General features: G+C 51.8%; 1 protein-coding gene across 3 annotated transcripts in view; it reads right to left on the bottom strand.

Moving 5' to 3' along the window:
• RAB3GAP1 (RAB3 GTPase activating protein catalytic subunit 1) overlaps window positions 1–21,335 on the bottom strand; it is a 170,911-nt gene that overhangs the window by 139,809 nt on the left and 9,767 nt on the right. For 2 of the 3 annotated variants that reach the window (XR_010786308.1, XM_066575141.1), the window contains exons 2-4: window positions 5,712–5,767; window positions 4,474–4,549; window positions 2,877–3,009 (exon numbers count right to left, since the gene is read on the bottom strand). Coding sequence is in view for 2 of the 3 variants with exons in the window: in XM_066575141.1 (XP_066431238.1) it covers window positions 2,877–3,009; window positions 4,474–4,549; window positions 5,712–5,767 (265 nt within the window). In the remaining variant the exon portion in view is untranslated. Of the gene's footprint in view, window positions 1–2,876; window positions 3,010–4,473; window positions 4,550–5,711; window positions 5,801–21,335 lie in introns of those variants that run through there. The other variant, XM_066575142.1, reaches the window with a different exon arrangement.

The following is a 21,335-nucleotide window of genomic DNA, read 5'->3' as shown; positions in this document are numbered from 1 at the left end:
AGCAGCAGTCTACACGCACCAGCTCAGAGATGGAGAAGAGATCCTGCTCTCCTGTGTATACAGTGTAAGGGGAGGGGGGCGAGGGGACCGGAGCGGGAGGGGCGAGGGGCGAGGGGACCGGAGCGGCGAGGGGCGAGGGGACCGGAGCGGCCGGAGGGGCCGGAGGGGCCGGAGGGGCCGGAGGGGCCGGAGGGGCCGGAGGGGCCGGAGGGGCCGGAGGGGCCGGAGGGGCCGGAGGGGCCGGAGGGGCCGGAGGGGCCGGAGGGGCCGGAGGGGCCGGAGGGGCCGGAGGGGCCGGAGGGGCCGGAGGGGCCGGAGGGGCCGGAGGGGCCGGAGGGGCCGGAGGGGCCGGAGGGGCCGGAGGGGCCGGAGGGGCCGGAGGGGCCGGAGGGGCCGGAGGGGCCGGAGGGGCCGGAGGAGGAGGGGCCGGAGGAGGAGGGGAAGGGGCGAGGGACCGGAGGAGGAGGGGAAGGGGCGAGGGACCGGAGGAGGAGGGGAAGGGGCGAGGGACCGGAGGAGGAGGGGAAGGGGCGAGGGACCGGAGGAGGAGGGGAAGGGGCGAGGGACCGGAGGAGGAGGGGAAGGGGCGAGGGACCGGAGGAGGAGGGGAAGGGGCGAGGGACCGGAGGAGGAGGGGAAGGGGCGAGGGACCGGAGGAGGAGGGGAAGGGGCGAGGGACCGGAGGAGGAGGGGAAGGGGCGAGGGACCGGAGGAGGAGGGGAAGGGGCGAGGGACCGGAGGAGGAGGGGAAGGGGCGAGGGACCGGAGGAGGAGGGGAAGGGGCGAGGGACCGGAGGAGGAGGGGAAGGGGCGAGGGACCGGAGGAGGAGGGGAAGGGGCGAGGGACCGGAGGAGGAGGGGAAGGGGCGAGGGACCGGAGGAGGAGGGGAAGGGGCGAGGGACCGGAGGAGGAGGGGAAGGGGCGAGGGACCGGAGGAGGAGGGGAAGGGGCGAGGGACCGGAGGAGGAGGGGAAGGGGCGAGGGACCGGAGGAGGAGGGGAAGGGGCGAGGGACCGGAGGAGGAGGGGAAGGGGCGAGGGACCGGAGGAGGAGGGGAAGGGGCGAGGGACCGGAGGAGGAGGGGAAGGGGCGAGGGACCGGAGGAGGAGGGGAAGGGGCGAGGGACCGGAGGAGGAGGGGAAGGGGCGAGGGACCGGAGGAGGAGGGGAAGGGGCGAGGGACCGGAGGAGGAGGGGAAGGGGCGAGGGACCGGAGGAGGAGGGGAAGGGGCGAGGGACAGGAGGAGGAGGGGAAGGGGCGAGGGACAGGAGGAGGAGGGGAAGGGGCGAGGGACAGGAGGAGGAGGGAGGGGCGAGGGACAGGAGGAGGAGGGGAAGGGGCGAGGGACAGGAGGAGGAGGGGAAGGGGCGAGGGACAGGAGGAGGAGGGAGGGGCGAGGGTCACTGGCGCAGGTGTTGGGGCGAGCAGAGGAAAGCAATTTGGAGACTTTTTTCTCTGTGGTTGGTCTAGCAGGAGCTAGATGCAGCAGTGCTGACAAGACTAGGGCCAGTGCTAGTCTGAGATTGGGAGGTTATTTCCTGATGGATGTCGTCGATTTTCTTCAGCACTGAGATCTGTCACTGGGGGCTGCAGTTTAGGGATGGAGAGGGAGTGAAAGTATCAAAGAGCCGTTTGGGTTGTGCTATAGTGAGGAGACGAGAGGTGAAGTAGATTTGTTTGGCATGGCGGAGGGCGAGGTTGTTGGTTCCGAGCATGAATTTGTAGTGGAGAAAGTCCGCGGGCGTTTGTGATTTCCTCCACAGCCATCCAGCGCTTCTAGAGCATGTTTGAGGCGTGAGCCAGGGTTTCCGCATTCTACCTCAGATGGCTTGGGTCATGGGGGGGGTGCCGCTTCATCCAGGCCGGGTTGGGGCAGGAGAGGAGAGAGATAGGGAACAGAGAGAACTGTACAGACTCAGCAAACTTCTGGGTGTGAATGGCCCCTAAAGTTCCTGTAGGTACGGTAGGTAGGTGGGTCTGGAGAGATGTTAGGGAGCGTGACAAAGAAAGAGAGGAGGTTATGGTCCGAGAGCGGGAGAGGGGAGTTAGTGAAGTTGGAAGCAGAGCAGAGCCGGAGGAAAACCAGATCAAGAGTGTTGCCATCCCTGTGAGTGGGAGAGACCGAAGCAGATGGGGAGACGGGTCATTGGTGGGGATGTTAAAATCATCTAAAATGGGATTTCACAGGATAGGAAGTGGGGGAGCCAGGCAGCAAAGTGGTCCAGAAACAGGCGAGCAGCACCTGGGGGGCGGTAGATAACTGCTACTCGCATGGACAGCGGGCGGAAAAGCCGTAGCATATGTACCTCAAACAATGGGAAAGTGAGTGAGGGTACAGGGGGGATGACCTGGTAGGTACATTTCGGGGAGAGAAGAGCACCTATTCCTCCCCCTCACCTGTCTTCCGGTCTCGGGGTATGGGAGAACTAGAGGCCGTTGTCAGACAGTGCAGCAGGGGAGGCCGTGTCAGGCTGCTGTATCCACGTTTCTGTTAGCTAGCAGGTTTAGAGATTTAGCAGTAGTATGCCACAGGCTCCCACGTCGCCCCTCACAGAAATAGCTTGAAATATGTGCACAAGAAAAATCACAGTATTTTCTATCTTGGCCCGTATTACCCAAGCATATACGCCAGGATAGTGCATGGCGATTGGCAGTGCGAGGTGAATTAGGGCTGTCTAAGCCCTGTCTAAGCCTTCTCTCTAAAACAGCCAGCAGGTGGCGCACAAGCCCAGATCAGACTCTGCAACTTGTAGATCTGCAGTCAATCTGCCAATGAACAAGTTTATGTCCCCCATTTGGTGCTAGTCTTAATACTACCCACTAGTGGTCAGCACCTGAATACACACACAGAGCAGGACGGCCTATTACAACATACCTTCCACTTCATTGGCTTTCTCTTCTCTTTCTTCACAGTCTTGTACAAAATAATGGTGTTTTATGCAGAATTTGAAATCAGCAAACAAAACTTCGTCTCCTCGCTCCTCCCACACGCCAGTCGTGTACTCTCCCTAGAACAGAGGACAGAGTCAACCCCTAACACAGCCTGACAGGGCAGCCAGGGGTTAAACTAATGCCCGGCTGTCTTACAGAACTAGCCAGGAGCCCAACTGATAGCAATTGTACAGAAGGGAAGCCGTCGTGGTCGGCGGGGGACAGAGGAGCAGCTTGCGCCAGCTACGGCTGCACCGACTCCCGCTACGCCCCGACTGGGATCGTTTTAAATTCAGCTCTTGATACATGGCTGCAGTCAGTGAGACGAGAACATGACAGCTATTCTGTAAAGGAGCTCTGATAATCTGAACCAAACACTAGGGGGCGCTGATAAGAGGAGGGTTTATGCTACCAGCACGCTGTATACTCATTACCAGCCGCTCTCTTCTCGCCTTCCTCCCAAACTCTTGCCTGTTAACAATAGTACCAAGGAGGAAGCCTTCGTATGACGGCGATTATCATGGAGTTTGGCTGACCATGTATACATATATACACACACAGACACGTGTCACTTGGATATAATCGGCATGTGTAGCATGGATGGGCTGATATAGACCCATGATAGGAGCTGTGTGCTTTCAGAATGGTAAGGCTTTGTACATGTGTATATAATATGTGCATGGGTCCAGATACTTAGAGGGCCACTCCGGTGATAGCATCCATGATGTAGCTCCCCCTTCCCAGTGTATAAGTCAGCTGCTGTGACCCCGGTCAGTTCTTCCTCTCAGAGACCCCCCGCCTCCTCCTCGGATGGTCATGTGATCTCCATTCTGACCGACTTAAATCTACTTGGGGTTGTGTGTTCAGCTTCTAGTCAGTCTCAGCCAGCGCAATGCTGTTGGCCAGTTTTACTTCCAGACGTTCCATCGCAGATCCGGCACAAAATACCAGAATAGCGCTGCATGCTGCGATCTCTCTTCCAGGCAGCTGAGCGGAAACCAAACAGACCCCATTATGGTCAAGAGAGTCCATTTGGTGGTGTTCGGTTCAGTAAATCAGATGGATCCCGTTCGCTTGGGGACTACCCTTTCCTCCCCTGAATGGAGCAGGAAAACAGAAACCCTGATACAGATGTGAAGGCAGCCTTTCATGCATCTACCACAGAAAGTGCCTAGAGGGCGACGCAGACCCTCCTGTCAGTCACCGATGATCACACAGGCATAAGAGAGGAGATCACAGCTCATCCTCCTGACTGGATACTTATAGGCTGGAGTTTATTTAGGTGGTTGCAGTTTTCCAGGTAGATTCCGCCTCCATAACCCTGCGGCAGAGATTTGTGCATTCAGGCCTTTCCTCTGGGTGGATCCTAACACAATCAGTGCCAACAGACACACCGCTCCTCATTTCCTACAGGTCACCGTCATGTCCGTGTGCTGAAATGGTCTGTGGTGTGCACACCGACCCTCAAAACCAAGCAAGCCCCCCCATGTACAGTATGGACCCCATAACAAGGCAGGGATGAAGTGGGACTGCAGACTCACCTTCTCCGGGGTCTTTTTGGATGACACTCCTATCAGCTTCCAGTCATTCAGGACTTCTTCAACTTTGGAAATAAACCTGTGAAAACAGAAGAGTCCTGATTACAGACCGAGTCCCAAAACTGCTGCCACTTCATGTTTTAGTGATTCTTAGGCCACCGTCACACTCCCTTGTTCACGGCGGTTAGCGTGGCATTTCAAACGCTGTAAAATGTCAGGCCCAGACTCACCGGAGGGCAAGACGGCCAGGCCCAGACTCACCGGAGGGCAAGACGGCCAGGCCCAGACTCACCGGAGGGCAAGACGGCCAGGCCCAGACTCACCGGAGGGCAAGACGGCCAGGCCCAGACTCACCGGAGGGCAAGACGGCCAGGCCCAGACTCACCGGAGGGCAAGACGGCCAGGCCCAGACTCCCAGATTTTGGCCATGTAATGTGAGCCGAGTCACTAGAAAAATCTATAATGCTTGGACAAATCAGCAGCAAAAGACAAGCTGGAGCCAAAGGACACGATGGCCGATACTGTCAGAGCGGATACTGGCATGGTCATCACACATCTGAAAGAAGCAAAACCGAAAAACCACGGAGGGAGCTCGCCTTTAGGGTCACCGACGGGCGGGGCTTGAATGACTAAACTGCTAAAGACAACAAACCTCCGATGCTGCGAAGTTATATCCAAGCACAGACGATCCGGGTTTCATTCAGCTCAGCTGACCAACTCCCTTTATTTTCTATGAACTGTGTGATTATGTTGGGATTAATAGCATTTAGATAAATACCAGGGAGGGATGAGCATAACAGTAAATAATCAGTAAATAATAGCAGCATTGTATCAGTTTCTACTAAATCTGTAAAACAATGATTGGCTATAAGCACCCCTTCTGGGGGGGACGAACGAAGTCATTCCCTCACCCACACAGCCCCCAGCTGTCTCCACACCACGCACCCCCTTCTCCTGGGCGCTCTCCTAAGGACACCACGATTGATCTCCTTCAGACCTTTCATATTCTCCACTGATGCAAGAATCCCGCTCCGAGGTTCATTCCATCCTTGAGTTTATCAAAGATGGCCATAAATTAAAACTCAAAATCTCCTGTGATGCTGAGACTTCTACACCAGAGCGCTGCATCCGGCGGCCCTCCAAACGCTCAGCAGGGAACTAATAAAACAATTTCACTATATTCATCTCATAAAATCCCTTTAAACTAAAGACGATGCTGATAACTGACAGCAAAGACTTACCTCTCCCACTCAGAGGCGGTGGTGAAGTCAGTGATCTCAAAGACCTCCGACTCAGGCTGCAATACAGAGATCATACTGGTTATAGGCAGAAAGGGGCAACATATACAGACAGGCTGCACAGGATACACCGTATATAGGGCAGCCATGCATTATATACAGACAGGCTGCACAGGATATACCGTATATAGGGCAGCCATGCATCATATACATACAGGCTGCACAGGATATACCATACATAGGGCAGCCATGCATCATATACATACAGGCTACACAGGATACACCGTATATAGGACAGCCATGCATCATATACATACAGGTTGCACAGGATATACCGTATATAGGGCAGCCATGCATCATATACAGACAGGCTGCACAGGATATACCGTATATAGGGCAGCCATGCATCATATACAGACAGGCTGCACAGGATACACCGTATATAGGGCAGCCATGCATCATATACAGACAGGATACACCGTATATAGGGCAGCCATGCATCATATACAGACAGGCTGCAAAGGATACACCGTATATAGGGCAGCCATGCATCATATACAGACAGGCTGCACAGAATACACCGTATATAAGGCAGCCATGCATTATATACAGACAGGCTGCACAGGATACACCGTATATAGGGCAGCCATGCATCATATACAGACAGGATACACCGTATATAGGGCAGCCATGCATCATATACAGACAGGCTGCACAGGATATACCGTATATAGGGCAGCCATGCATCATATACAGACAGGCTACACAGGATATACCGTATATAGGGCAGCCATGCATCATATACAGACAGGCTGCACAGGATACACCGTATATAGGGCAGCCATGCATCATATACAGACAGGCTACACAGGATATACCGTATATAGGGCAGCCATGCATCATATACAGACAGGCTACACAGGATACACCGTATATAGGGCAGCCATGCATCATATACAGACAGGCTGCACAGGATACACCGTATATAGGGCAGCCATGCATCATATACAGACAGGCTACACAGGATATACCGTATATAGGGCAGCCATGCATCATATACAGACAGGCTGCACAGGATACACCGTATATAGGGCAGCCATGCATCATATACAGACAGGCTGCACAGGATATACCGTATATAGGGCAGCCATGCATCATATACAGACAGGCTGCACAGGATACACCATATATAAGGCAGCCATGCATTATATACATACAGGCTACACAGGAAACACCGTATATAGGGCAGCCATGCATCATATACAGACAGGCTGCACAGGATATACCGTATATAGGGCAGCCATGCATCATATACAGACAGGCTGCACAGGGTATACCGTATATAGGGCAGCCATGCATCATATACAGACAGGCTGCACAGGATATACCGTATATAGGGCAGCCATGCATCATATACAGACAGGCTGCACAGGATATACCGTATATAGGGCAGCCATGCATCATATACAGACAGGGCTGCACAGGATATACCGTATACAGGGCAGCCATGCATCATATACAGACAGGCTGCACAGGATATACCGTATATAGGGCAGCCATGCATCATATACAGACAGGGCTGCACAGGATATACCGTATATAGGGCAGCCATGCATCATATACAGACAGGCTGCACAGGGTATACCGTATATAGGGCAGCCATGCATCATATACATACAGGCTACACAGGAAACACCGTATATAGGGCAGCCATGCATCATATACAGACAGGCTGCACAGGATATACCGTATATAGGGCAGCCATGCATCATATACATACAGGCTGCACAGGATATACCATACATAGGGCAGCCATGCATCATATACATACAGGCTACACAGGATACACCGTATATAGGACAGCCATGCATCATATACATACAGGTTGCACAGGATATACCGTATATAGGGCAGCCATGCATCATATACAAACAGGCTGCACAGGATATACCGTATATAGGGCAGCCATGCATCATATACAGACAGGCTGCACAGGATATACCGTATATAGGGCAGCCATGCATCATATACAGACAGGGCTGCACAGGATATACCGTATATAGGGCAGCCATGCATCATATACAGACAGGCTGCACAGGATATACCGTATATAGGGCAGCCATGCATCATATACAGACAGGCTGCACAGGATATACCGTATATAGGGCAGCCATGCATCATATACAGACAGGCTGCACAGGATATACCGTATATAGGGCAGCCATGCATCATATACAGACAGGCTACACAGGATACACCGTATATAGGGCAGCCATGCATCATATACAGACAGGCTGCACAGGATACACCGTATATAAGGCAGCCATGCATCATATACAGACAGGCTGCACAGGATATACCGTATATAGGGCAGCCATGCATCATATACAGACAGGCTGCACAGGATATACCGTATATAGGGCAGCCATGCATCATATACAGACAGGGCTGCACAGGATATACCGTATATAGGGCAGCCATGCATCATATACAGACAGGCTGCACAGGATATACCGTATATAGGGCAGCCATGCATCATATACAGACAGGCTACACAGGATACACCGTATATAGGGCAGCCATGCATCATATACAGACAGGCTGCACAGGATACACCGTATATAAGGCAGCCATGCATCATATACAGACAGGCTGCACAGGATATACCGTATATAGGGCAGCCATGCATCATATACAGACAGGCTGCACAGGATATACCGTATATAGGGCAGCCATGCATCATATACAGACAGGCTGCACAGGATATACCGTATATAGGGCAGCCATGCATCATATACAGACAGGCTGCACAGGATACACCGTATATAGGGCAGCCATGCATCATATACAGACAGGCTGCACAGGATACACCGTATATAGGGCAGCTATGCATTATATACAGACAGGCTGCACAGGATATACCGTATATAGGGCAGCCATGCATAATATACAGACAGGGCTGCACAGGATATACCGTATATAGGGCAGCCATGCATCATATCCATACAGGCTGCACAGGGTAAACCGTATATAGGGCAGCCATGCATTATATACATTCAGGCTGCACAGGATATACCGTATAGAGGGCAGCCATGCATCATATACAGACAGGCTGCACAGGATATACCGTATATAGGGCAGCCATGCATTATATACAGACAGGCTGCACAGGATATACAGAATATAGGGCAGCCAAGCATCATATACATACAGGCTGCACAGGATACACCATATATAGGGCAGCCATGCATCATATACATACAGGCTGCACAGGATACACCACATATAGGGCAGCCATGCGTCATATACAGACAGGCTGCACAGGATATACCGAAAATAGGGCAGCCATGCATCATATACAGACAGGCTGCACAGGATATACCGAATATAGGGCAGCCATGCATCATATACAGACAGGCTGCACAGCATATACCGAATATACGGCAGCCATGCATCATACACAGACAGGCTACACAGGATACACCATATATAGGGCAGCCATGCATCATATACATACAGGCTGCACAGGATACACCATATATAGGGCAGCCATGCATTATATACATACAGGCTACACAGGATATACCGTATATAGGGCAGCCATGCATTATATACATTCAGGCTGCACAGGATATACCGAATATAGGGCAGTCATGCATCATATACAGACAGGCTGCACAGGATATACTGTATATAGGGCAGCCATGCATCATATACAGACAGGCTGCACAGGATATACCGTATATAAGGCAGCCATGCATCATATACATACAGGCTGCACAGGATATACCGTATATAAGGCAGCCATGCATCATATACAGACAGGCTGCACAGGATATACCGTATATAGGGCAGCCAAGCCTCATATACATACAGGCTGCACAGGATATACCGTATATAGGGCAGCCATGAATAATATACAGAAAGGCTGCACAGGAAATGCCGTATAGAGGGCAGCCATGCATCATATACCTACAGGCTGCACAGGGTATACCATATATAGGGCAGCCATGCATCATATACCTACAGGCTGCCCAGGATATACCGTATGTAGGACAGCCATGCATCACATACAGACAGGCTGCACAGGATACACCATATATAGGGCAGCCATGCATCATATACATGCAGGCTGCACAGGCTATACCGTATATAGGGCAGCCATGCATAATATACAGAAAGGCTGCACAGGATATACCGTATAGAGGGCAGCCATGCATCATATACATACGGGCTGCACAGGATATACCGTATATAGGGTAGCCATGCATCATATACAGACAGGCTGCACAGGGTATACCGTATATAGGGCAGCCATGCATCATATACAGACAGGCTGCACAGGATACACCGTATATAGGACAGCCATGCATCATATACAGGGGTGGCTGCACAGGATATACCATATATAGGGCAGCCATGCATAATATACAGACAGGCTGCAAAGGAAACACCGTATAGAGGGCAGCCATGCATTATATACAGACAGGCTGCAAAGGAAACACCGTATAGAGGGCAGCCATGCATTATATACAGACAGGCTGCACAGGATACACCGTATAGAGGGCAGCCATGCATCATATACAGACAGGCTGCACAGGATACACCGTATATAGGGCAGCCATGCATCATATACAGACAGGCTGCACAGGATACACCGTATATAGGGCAGCCATGCATCATATACATACAGGATACACCATATATAGGGCAGCCATGCATCATATACAGACAGGCTGCACAGCATATACCGAATATACGGCAGCCATGCATCATACACAGACAGGCTACACAGGATATACCGTACATAGGGCAGCCATGCATCATATACAGACAGGCTGCACAGCATATACTGAATATAGGGCAGCCATGCATCATACACAGACAGGCTACACAGGATACACCATATATAGGGCAGCCATGCATCATATACATACAGGCTGCACAGGATACACCATATATAGGGCAGCCATGCATTATATACACACAGGCTACACAGGATATACCGTATATAGGGCAGCCATGCATAATATACAGACAGGCTGCACAGGATATACCGTACATAGGGCAGCCATGCATTATATACATTCAGGCTGCACAGGATATACCGAATATAGGGCAGCCATGCATTATATACAGACAGGCGGCACAGGCTATACCGTATATAGGGCAGCCATGCATCATATACAGACAGGCTGCACAGGATACACCGTATATAGGGCAGCCATGCATTATATACATACAGGCTACACAGGATATACCGTATATAGGGCAGCCATGCATAATATACATACAGGCTGCACAGGATATACCGAATATAGGGCAGCCATGCATTATATACAGACAGGCGGCACAGGATATACCGTATATAGGGCAGCCATGCATCATATACAGACAGGCTGCACAGGATATACCGTATAGAGGGCAGCCATGCATCATATACATACAGGCTGCACAGGATATACCGTATATAGGGCAGCCATGCATCATATACATACAGGCTGCACAGGATATACCGTATATAGGGCAGCCATGCATCATATACATACAGGCTGCACAGGATATACCGTATATAGGGCAGCCATGCATCATATACATACAGGCTGCACAGGATATACCGTATATAGGGCAGCCATGCATCATATACATACAGGCTGCACAGGATATACCGTATATAGGGCAGCCATGCATCATACACATACAGGCTGCACAGGATATACCGTATATAGGGCAGCCATGCATCATATACATACAGGCTGCACAGGATATACCGTATATAGTGCAGCCATGCATCATATACATACAGGCTGCACTGGGTATTCCGTATATAGGGCAGCCATGCATCATATACATACAGGCTGCACTGGGTATTCCGTATATAGGGCAGCCATGCATCATATACAGACAGGCTGCACAGGGTATACCGTATATAGGGCAGCCATGCATCATATACAGACAGGCTGCACAGGATACACCGTATATAGGGCAGCCATGCATCATATACAGACAGGCTGCACAGGGTATACCATATAGAGGGCAGCCATGCATCATATACAGACAGGCTGCACAGGATATACCGTATATAGGGCAGCCATGCATCATATACAGAAAGGCTGCACAGGGTATACCGTATATAGGGCAGCCATGCATCATATACAGACAGGCTGCACAGGGTATACCATATAGAGGGCAGCCATGCATCATATACAGACAGGCTGCACAGGATATACCGTATATAGGGCAGCCATGCATCATATACAGAAAGGCTGCACAGGAAACACCGTATATAGGGCAGCCATGCATTATATACAGACAGGCTGCACAGGATATACCGTATATAGGGCAGCCATGCATCATATACAGAAAGGCTGCACAGGAAACACCGTATATAGGGCAGCCATGCATTATATACAGACAGGCTGCACAGGATACACCGAATATAGGGCAGCCATGCATCATATACAGACAGGCTGCACAGGATATACCGTATATAGGGCAGCCATGCATCATATACAGACAGGCTGCACAGGATATACCGTATATAGGGCAGCCATGCATCATATACATACAGGCTGCACAGGATACACCGTATATAGGGCAGCCATGCATTATATACAGACAGGCTGCACAGGATACACTGTATATAGGGCAGCCATGCATCATATACAGACAGGCTGCACAGGATATACCGTATATAGGGCAGCCATGCATCATATACAGACAGGCTGCACAGGATATAACGTATATAGGGCAGCCATGCATCATATACATACAGGCTGCACAGGATATACCGTATATAGGGCAGCCAAGCATCATATACATACAGGCTGCACAGGATATACCGTATATAAGGTAGCCATGCATCATATACAGACAGGCTGCACAGGATATACCGTATATAGGGCAGCCATGCATCATATACATACAGGCTGCACAGGATACACCGTATATAGGGCAGCCATGCATCATATACAGACAGGCTGCACAGGATACACCGTATATAGGGCAGCCATGCATCATATACAGACAGGCTGCACAGGATATAACGTATATAGGGCAGCCATGCATCATATACATACAGGCTGCACAGGATATACCGTATATAGGGCAGCCAAGCATCATATACATACAGGCTGCACAGGATATACAGAATATAGGGCAGCCATGCATCATATACCTACAGGCTGCACAGGGTATACCATATATAGGGCAGCCATGCATCATATACCTACAGGCTGCCCAGGATATACCGTATATAGGGCAGCCATGCATCATATACATACAGGCTGCACAGGCTATACGTATATAGGGCAGCCATGCATAATATACAGAAAGGCTGCACAGGATATACCGAATATAGTGCAGCCATGCATCATATACAGACAGGCTGCACAGGATAAACCGTATATAGGACAGCCATGCATCATATACAGGGGGGGCTGCACAGGATACACCGTATATAGGGCAGCCATGAATCATATACAGACAGGCTGCACAGGATATACCATATATAGGGCAGCCATGCATCATATACATACAGGCTGCACAGGATATACCATATATAGGGCAGCCATGAATCATATACAGACAGGCTGCACAGGATATACCATATATAGGGCACACACAGCGCTACTACATCCTGATATCCCCATACTAAACACACAACTCTGCTACATCCATCCTGACCCCCACACACAGAGCTCTGCTACATCCATCCTGACTCCGCACACACAGAGCTCTGCTGCATCAATCCTGACCCCCCACACACACACAGAGCTCTACTACATCCATCCTGACCCCACACACACACAGCTCTACTACATCCATCCTGACCCCCCCCCCCACACACACACACACAGCTCTACTACATCCATCCTGACCCCCAACACACACACACACACACACACACACACAGCTCTACTACATCCATCCTGACCCCACACACACACACACACAGCTCTACTACATCCATCCTGACCCCACACACACACACACAGCTCTACTACATCCATCCTGACCCCACACACACACACAGCTCTACTACATCCATCCTGACCCCACACACACGCACAGCTCTACTACATCCATCCTGACCCCACACACACACGCACAGCTCTACTACATCCATCCTGACCCCACACACACGCACAGATCTACTACATCCATCCTGACCCCACACACACGCACAGCTCTACTACATCCATCCTGACCCCACACACACGCACAGCTCTACTACATCCATCCTGACCCCACACACGCACAGCTCTACTACATCCATCCTGACCCCACACACACGCACAGCTCTACTACATCCATCCTGACCCCACACACACGCACAGCTCTACTACATCCATCCTGACCCCCCCCACACACACACAGCTCTACTACATCCATCCTGACCCCACACACACAGCTCTACTACGTCCATCCTGACCCCACACACACACACACACACACACACACACAGCTCTACTACATCCATCCTGACCCCGCACACACAGCTCTACTACGTCCATCCTGACCACACACACACACACACACACACACACACACACACACACACAGCTCTACTACATCCATCCTGACCCCCCACACACACAGCTCTACTACATCCATCCTGACCCCCCACACACACAGCTCTACTACGTCCATCCTGACCCCACACACACACAGCTCTACTACATCCATCCTGACCCCCCACACACACAGCTCTACTACGTCCATCCTGACCCCACACACACACAGCTCTACTACATCCATCCTGACCCCACACACACACACACACACACACACACACACACAGCTCTACTACGTCCATCCTGACCCCACACACAGAGCTCTACTACATCCATCCTGACCCCACACACACACAGCTCTACGACATCCATCCTAACTCCACACACAGCTCTACTACATCCATCCTGACCCCCCCACACACACACACACACACACACACACACACACACACACACACACACACACACTCAGCTCTACTACATCCATCCTGACCCCCCACACACAGAGCTCTACTACATCCATCCTGACCCCCCCCCCCCACACACACACACACACACACACACACACACACAGCTCTACTACATCCATCCTGACCCCACACACACAGCTCTACTACATCCATCCTGACCCCACACACACACACAGCTCTACTACATCCATCCTGACCCCCCACACACACACACAGCTCTACTACATCCATCCTGACCCCCCCCCCACACACACAGCTCTACTACATCCATCCTGACCCCCCCCACACACACACACCTCTACTACATCCATCCTGACCCCCCCCCACACACACAGCTCTACTCCATCCATCCTGACCCCACCCACACACACAGCTCTGCGACATCCATCCTGACCCCACACACACACACAGCTCTACGACATCCATCCTGACCCCACACACACACACAGCTCTGCGACATCCATCCTGACCCCACACACACACACAGCTCTACGACATCCATCCTGACCCCACACACACACACAGCTCTACGACATCCATCCTGACCACACACACACACACACACACACACACACACACACACACACACACACACACACACACACACACAGCTCTACTACATCCATCCTGACCCCCCACACACACACACAGCTCTACTACATCCATCCTGACCCCCCCCCCCACACACACACAGCTCTACTACATCCATCCTGACCCCCCCCCCGACACACACACAGCTCTACTACATCCATCCTGACCCCCCCCCCCACACACACACAGCTCTACTACATCCATCCTGACCCCCCACACACACACAGCTCTACTACATCCATCCTGACCCCCCACACACACACAGCTCTACTACATCCATCCTGACCCCCCACACACACACAGCTCTACTACATCCATCATGACCCCACACACACACAGCTCTACTACATCCATCCTGACCCCCCACACACACAGCTCTACTACATCCATCCTGACCCCCCACACACACAGCTCTACTACATCCATCCTGGACCCCCCCCCCCCCCCACACACACACACACAGCTCTACTACATCCATCCTGACCCCCCCCCCCCACACACACACACATCCTGACCCCCCACACAGCTCTACGACATCCATCCTGACCACACACACACACACACACACACACACACACACACACACCTCTACTACATCCATCCTGACCCCACCCACACACACAGCTCTGCGACATCCATCCTGACCCCACACACAGCTCTGCGACATCCATCCTGACCCCACACACACACAGCTCTACTACATCCATCCTGACCCCCCCCCCCCCACACACACACACACATCCTGACCCCACACACAGCTCTACGACATCCATCCTGACCCCACCCACACACACACAGCTCTACGACATCCATCCTGACCCCCCACACACACACAGCTCTACTACGTCCATCCTGACCCCATACACACACAAACGCACGACACACACAGCTCTACTACATCCATCCTGACCCCACACACACAGCTCTACTACATCCATCCTGACCCCACACACACAGCTCTACTACATCCATCCTGACCCCACACACACAGCTCTACTACGTCCATCCTGACCCCACACACAGCTCTACGACATCCATCCTGACCCCACACACACAGCTCTACTACGTCCATCCTGACCCCCCACACACAGCTCTACTACGTCCATCCTGACCCCCCACACACAGCTCTACTACGTCCATCCTGACCCCACACACACAGCTCTACTACGTCCATCCTGACCCCACACACACAGCTCTACTACGTCCATCCTGACCCCACACACACAGCTCTACTACGTCCATCCTGACCCCACACACACAGCTCTACTACGTCCATCCTGACCCCACACACACAGCTCTACTACGTCCATCCTGACCCCACACACACAGCTCTACTACGTCCATCCTGACCCCACACACACAGCTCTACTACATCCATCCTGACCCCACACACACACACACACAGCTCTACTACATCCATCCTGACCCCACACACACACACAGCTCTACTACATCCATCCTGACCCCACACACACAGCTCTGCTACATCCATCCTGACCCCACACACACACACACAGCTCTACTACATCCATCCTGACCCAACACACACACACAGCTCTACTACATCCATCCTGACCCAACACACACACACAGCTCTACTACATCCATCCTGACCCCACACACACACACAGCTCTACTACATCCATCCTGACCCCACACACACACACAGCTCTACTACATCCATCCTGACCCCACACACACAGCTCTACTACATCCATCCTGACCCCACACACACAGCTCTACTACATCCATCCTGACCCCACACACACAGCTCTACTACATCCATCCTGACCCCACACACACAGCTCTACTACGTCCATCCTGACCCCACACACAGCTCTACTACGTCCATCCTGACCCCACACACACAGCTCTACTACGTCCATCCTGACCCCACACACACAGCTCTACTACGTCCATCCTGACCCCACACACACAGCTCTACTACGTCCATCCTGACCCCACACACAGCTCTACTACGTCCATCCTGACCCCACACACAGCTCTACTACGGCCATCCTGACCCCACACACACAGCTCTACTACGTCCATCCTGACCCCACACACACAGCTCTACTACGTCCATCCTGACCCCATACACACACAAACGCACGACACACACAGCTCTACTACGTCCATCCTGACCCCACACACACAGCTCTACTACGTCCATCCTGACCCCATACACACACACAAACGCACGACATACACAGCTCTACTACGTCCATCCTGACCCCACACACACAGCTCTACTACGTCCATCCTGACCCCACACACACAGCTCTACTACGTCCATCCTGACCCCACACACACAGCTCTACTACGTCCATCCTGACCCCACACACACAGCTCTACTACGTCCATCCTGACCCCACACACACAGCTCTACTACGTCCATCCTGACCCCACACACACAGCTCTACTACGTCCATCCTGACCCCACACACACAGCTCTACTACGTCCATCCTGACCCCACACACACAGCTCTACTACGTCCATCCTGACCCCACACACACAGCTCTACTACGTCCATCCTGACCCCACACACACAGCTCTACTACGTCCATCCTGACCCCACACACACAGCTCTACTACGTCCATCCTGACCCCACACACACAGCTCTACTACGTCCATCCTGACCCCACACACACAGCTCTACTACGTCCATCCTGACCCCACACACACAGCTCTACTACGTCCATCCTGACCCCACACACACAGCTCTACTACGTCCATCCTGACCCCACACACACAGCTCTACTACGTCCATCCTGACCCCACACACACAGCTCTACTACGTCCATCCTGACCCCACACACACACACACACACAAACTCTACTACATCCATCCTGACCCCACACACACACAGCTCTACTACGTCCATCCGGACCCCACACACACACAGCTCTACTACATCCATCCTGACCCCATACACACACAAACGCACGACACACACAGCTCTACTACATCCATCCTGACCCCATACACACACACAAACACACGAGACACATAGCTCTACTACATCCATCCTGACCCCACACACACATAGCTCTACTACATCCATCCTGACCCCACACACACACAGCTCTACGACATCCATCCTGACCCCATACACACACAGCTCTACGACATCCATCCTGACCCCATACACACAAAAACACACGACACACACAGCTCTACTACATCCATCCTGACCCCATACACACACAGCTCTACTACATCCATCCTGACCCCACACACACACACAGCTCTACTACATCCATCCTGACCCCACACACACAGCTCTACTACATCCATCCTGACCCCACACACACAGCTCTACTACGTCCATCCTGACCCCACACACACAGCTCTACTACGTCCATCCTGACCCCACACACACAGCTCTACTACGTCCATCCTGACCCCACACACACAGCTCTACTACGTCCATCCTGACCCCACACACACAGCTCTACTACGTCCATCCTGACCCCACACACACAGCTCTACTACGTCCATCCTGACCCCACACACACAGCTCTACTACGTCCATCCTGACCCCACACACACAGCTCTACTACGTCCATCCTGACCCCACACACACAGCTCTACTACGTCCATCCTGACCCCACACACACAGCTCTACTACGTCCATCCTGACCCCACACACACAGCTCTACTACGTCCATCCTGACCCCACACACACAGCTCTACTACGTCCATCCTGACCCCACACACACAGCTCTACTACGTCCATCCTGACCCCACACACACAGCTCTACTACGTCCATCCTGACCCCACACACACAGCTCTACTACGTCCATCCTGACCCCACACACACAGCTCTACTACGTCCATCCTGACCCCACACACACAGCTCTACTACGTCCATCCTGACCCCACACACACAGCTCTACTACGTCCATCCTGACCCCACACACACAGCTCTACTACGTCCATCCTGACCCCACACACACACACACACACACACACACACAAAACTCTACTACATCCATCCTGACCCCACACACACAGCTCTACTACGTCCATCCTGACCCCACACACACAGCTCTACTACATCCATCCTGACCCCACACACACAGCTCTACTACATCCATCCTGACCCCACACACACAGCTCTACTACATCCATCCTGACCCCACACACACACACACACACACAGCTCTACTACATCCATCCTGACCCCACACACACACACAGCTCTACTACATCCATCCTGACCCCACACACACACACAGCTCTACTACATCCATCCTGACCCCATACACACACACAAACGCACGACACACACAGCTCTACTACATCCATCCTGACCCCATACACACACGACACACACAGCTCTACTACATCCATCCTGACCCCACACACACACAGCTCTAAGACATCCATCCTGACCCCATACACACACACACAGACACACACACAGACACAGACAGCACACACGACACGCACAGCTCTACTACATCCATCCTGACCGCACACACACAGCTCTACTACATGCATCCTGCCCCCCCCCCACACACACACAGCTCTACTACATCCATCCTGACCCCAGACACACACGACACACACAGCTCTACTACATCCATCCTGACCCCACAAACAGCTCTACTACATCCATCCTGACCCCACACACACACAGCTCTACTACATCCATCCTGAGCCCAGAGACACACACAGCTCTACTACATCCATCCTGAGCCCACAGACACACACAGCTCTACTACATCCATCCTGAGCCCACAGACACAGCTCTACTACATCCATCCTGACCCCACAAACAGCTCTACTACATCCATCCTGCCGCCACACACACACACAGCTCTACTACATCCATCCTGACCCCACAAACAGCTCTACTACATCCATCCTGCCGCCACACACACACAGCGCTACTACATCCATGCTGATTTCCACACAACAGCAGCTTAGCAGACTCCTGGATACAGTGATAAGCCCGTGGTCATGTGATCCCTGAATCCACCCACACAGGTGATCACAGGATGGTGATGCTAGCACAGGTCCTGGTGGCTGCTGTCAGCTTACCAAGTATGAAGTACGTTTTACCTAAAAGCACAATGACCCCTCCCACAGCAGTGATGTCATCACAGGTCATTAAGAAAGATTCTCCTCAGTATATACACATAGTGGTGAGGTAGATTCTCCTCAGTATATACAGACAGAGATAAGGTAGATTCTCCTCAGTATATACACATAGAGGGGAGGTAGATTCTCCTCAGTATATACACATAGCGGTGAGGTAGATTCTCCTCAGTATATACACATAGAGGTGAGGTAGATTCTCCTCAGTATATACACATAGGGGTGAGGTAGAGTCTCCTTAGTATATACACATAGAGGGGAGGTAGATTCTCCTCAGTATATACACATAGAGCGGAGGTAGATTCTCCTCAGTATATACACAGAGGTGAGGTAGATTCTCCTCAGTATATACAGACAGAGGTGAGGTAGATTCTCCTCAGTATATACAGACAGAGGTGAGGTAGATTCTCCTCAGTATATACAGACAGAGGTGAGGTAGATTCTCCTCAGTATATACACATAGAGGTGAGGTAGATTCTCCTCAGTATATACACACAGAGGTGAGGTAGATTCTCCTCAGTATATACACACAGAGGTGAGGTAGATTCTCCTCAGTATATACACACAGAGGTGAGGTAGATTCTCCTCAGTATATACACACAGAGGTGAGGCAGATTCTCCTCAGTATATACAGACAGAGGTGAGGTAGATTCTCCTCAGTATATACAGACAGAGGTGAGGTAGATTCTCCTCAGTATATACAGACAGAGATGAGGTAGATTCTCCTCAGTATATACACATAGAGGGGAGGTAGATTCTCCTCAGTATATACACATAGAGGGGAGGTAGATTCTCTTCAGTATATACACAGAGGTGAGGTAGATTCACCTCAGTATATACACATAGCGGTGAGGTAGATTCTCCTCAGTATATACACAAGAGGTGAGGTAGATTCTCCTCAGTATATACACATAGAGGTGAGGTAGATTCTCCTCAGTAT

Source organism: Eleutherodactylus coqui, chromosome 8 (genome assembly GCF_035609145.1).
Source record: "Eleutherodactylus coqui strain aEleCoq1 chromosome 8, aEleCoq1.hap1, whole genome shotgun sequence".
Lineage (NCBI taxonomy): Eukaryota > Metazoa > Chordata > Amphibia > Anura > Eleutherodactylidae > Eleutherodactylus > Eleutherodactylus coqui.
This window is presented reverse-complemented; position numbering and strand designations above follow the sequence as displayed.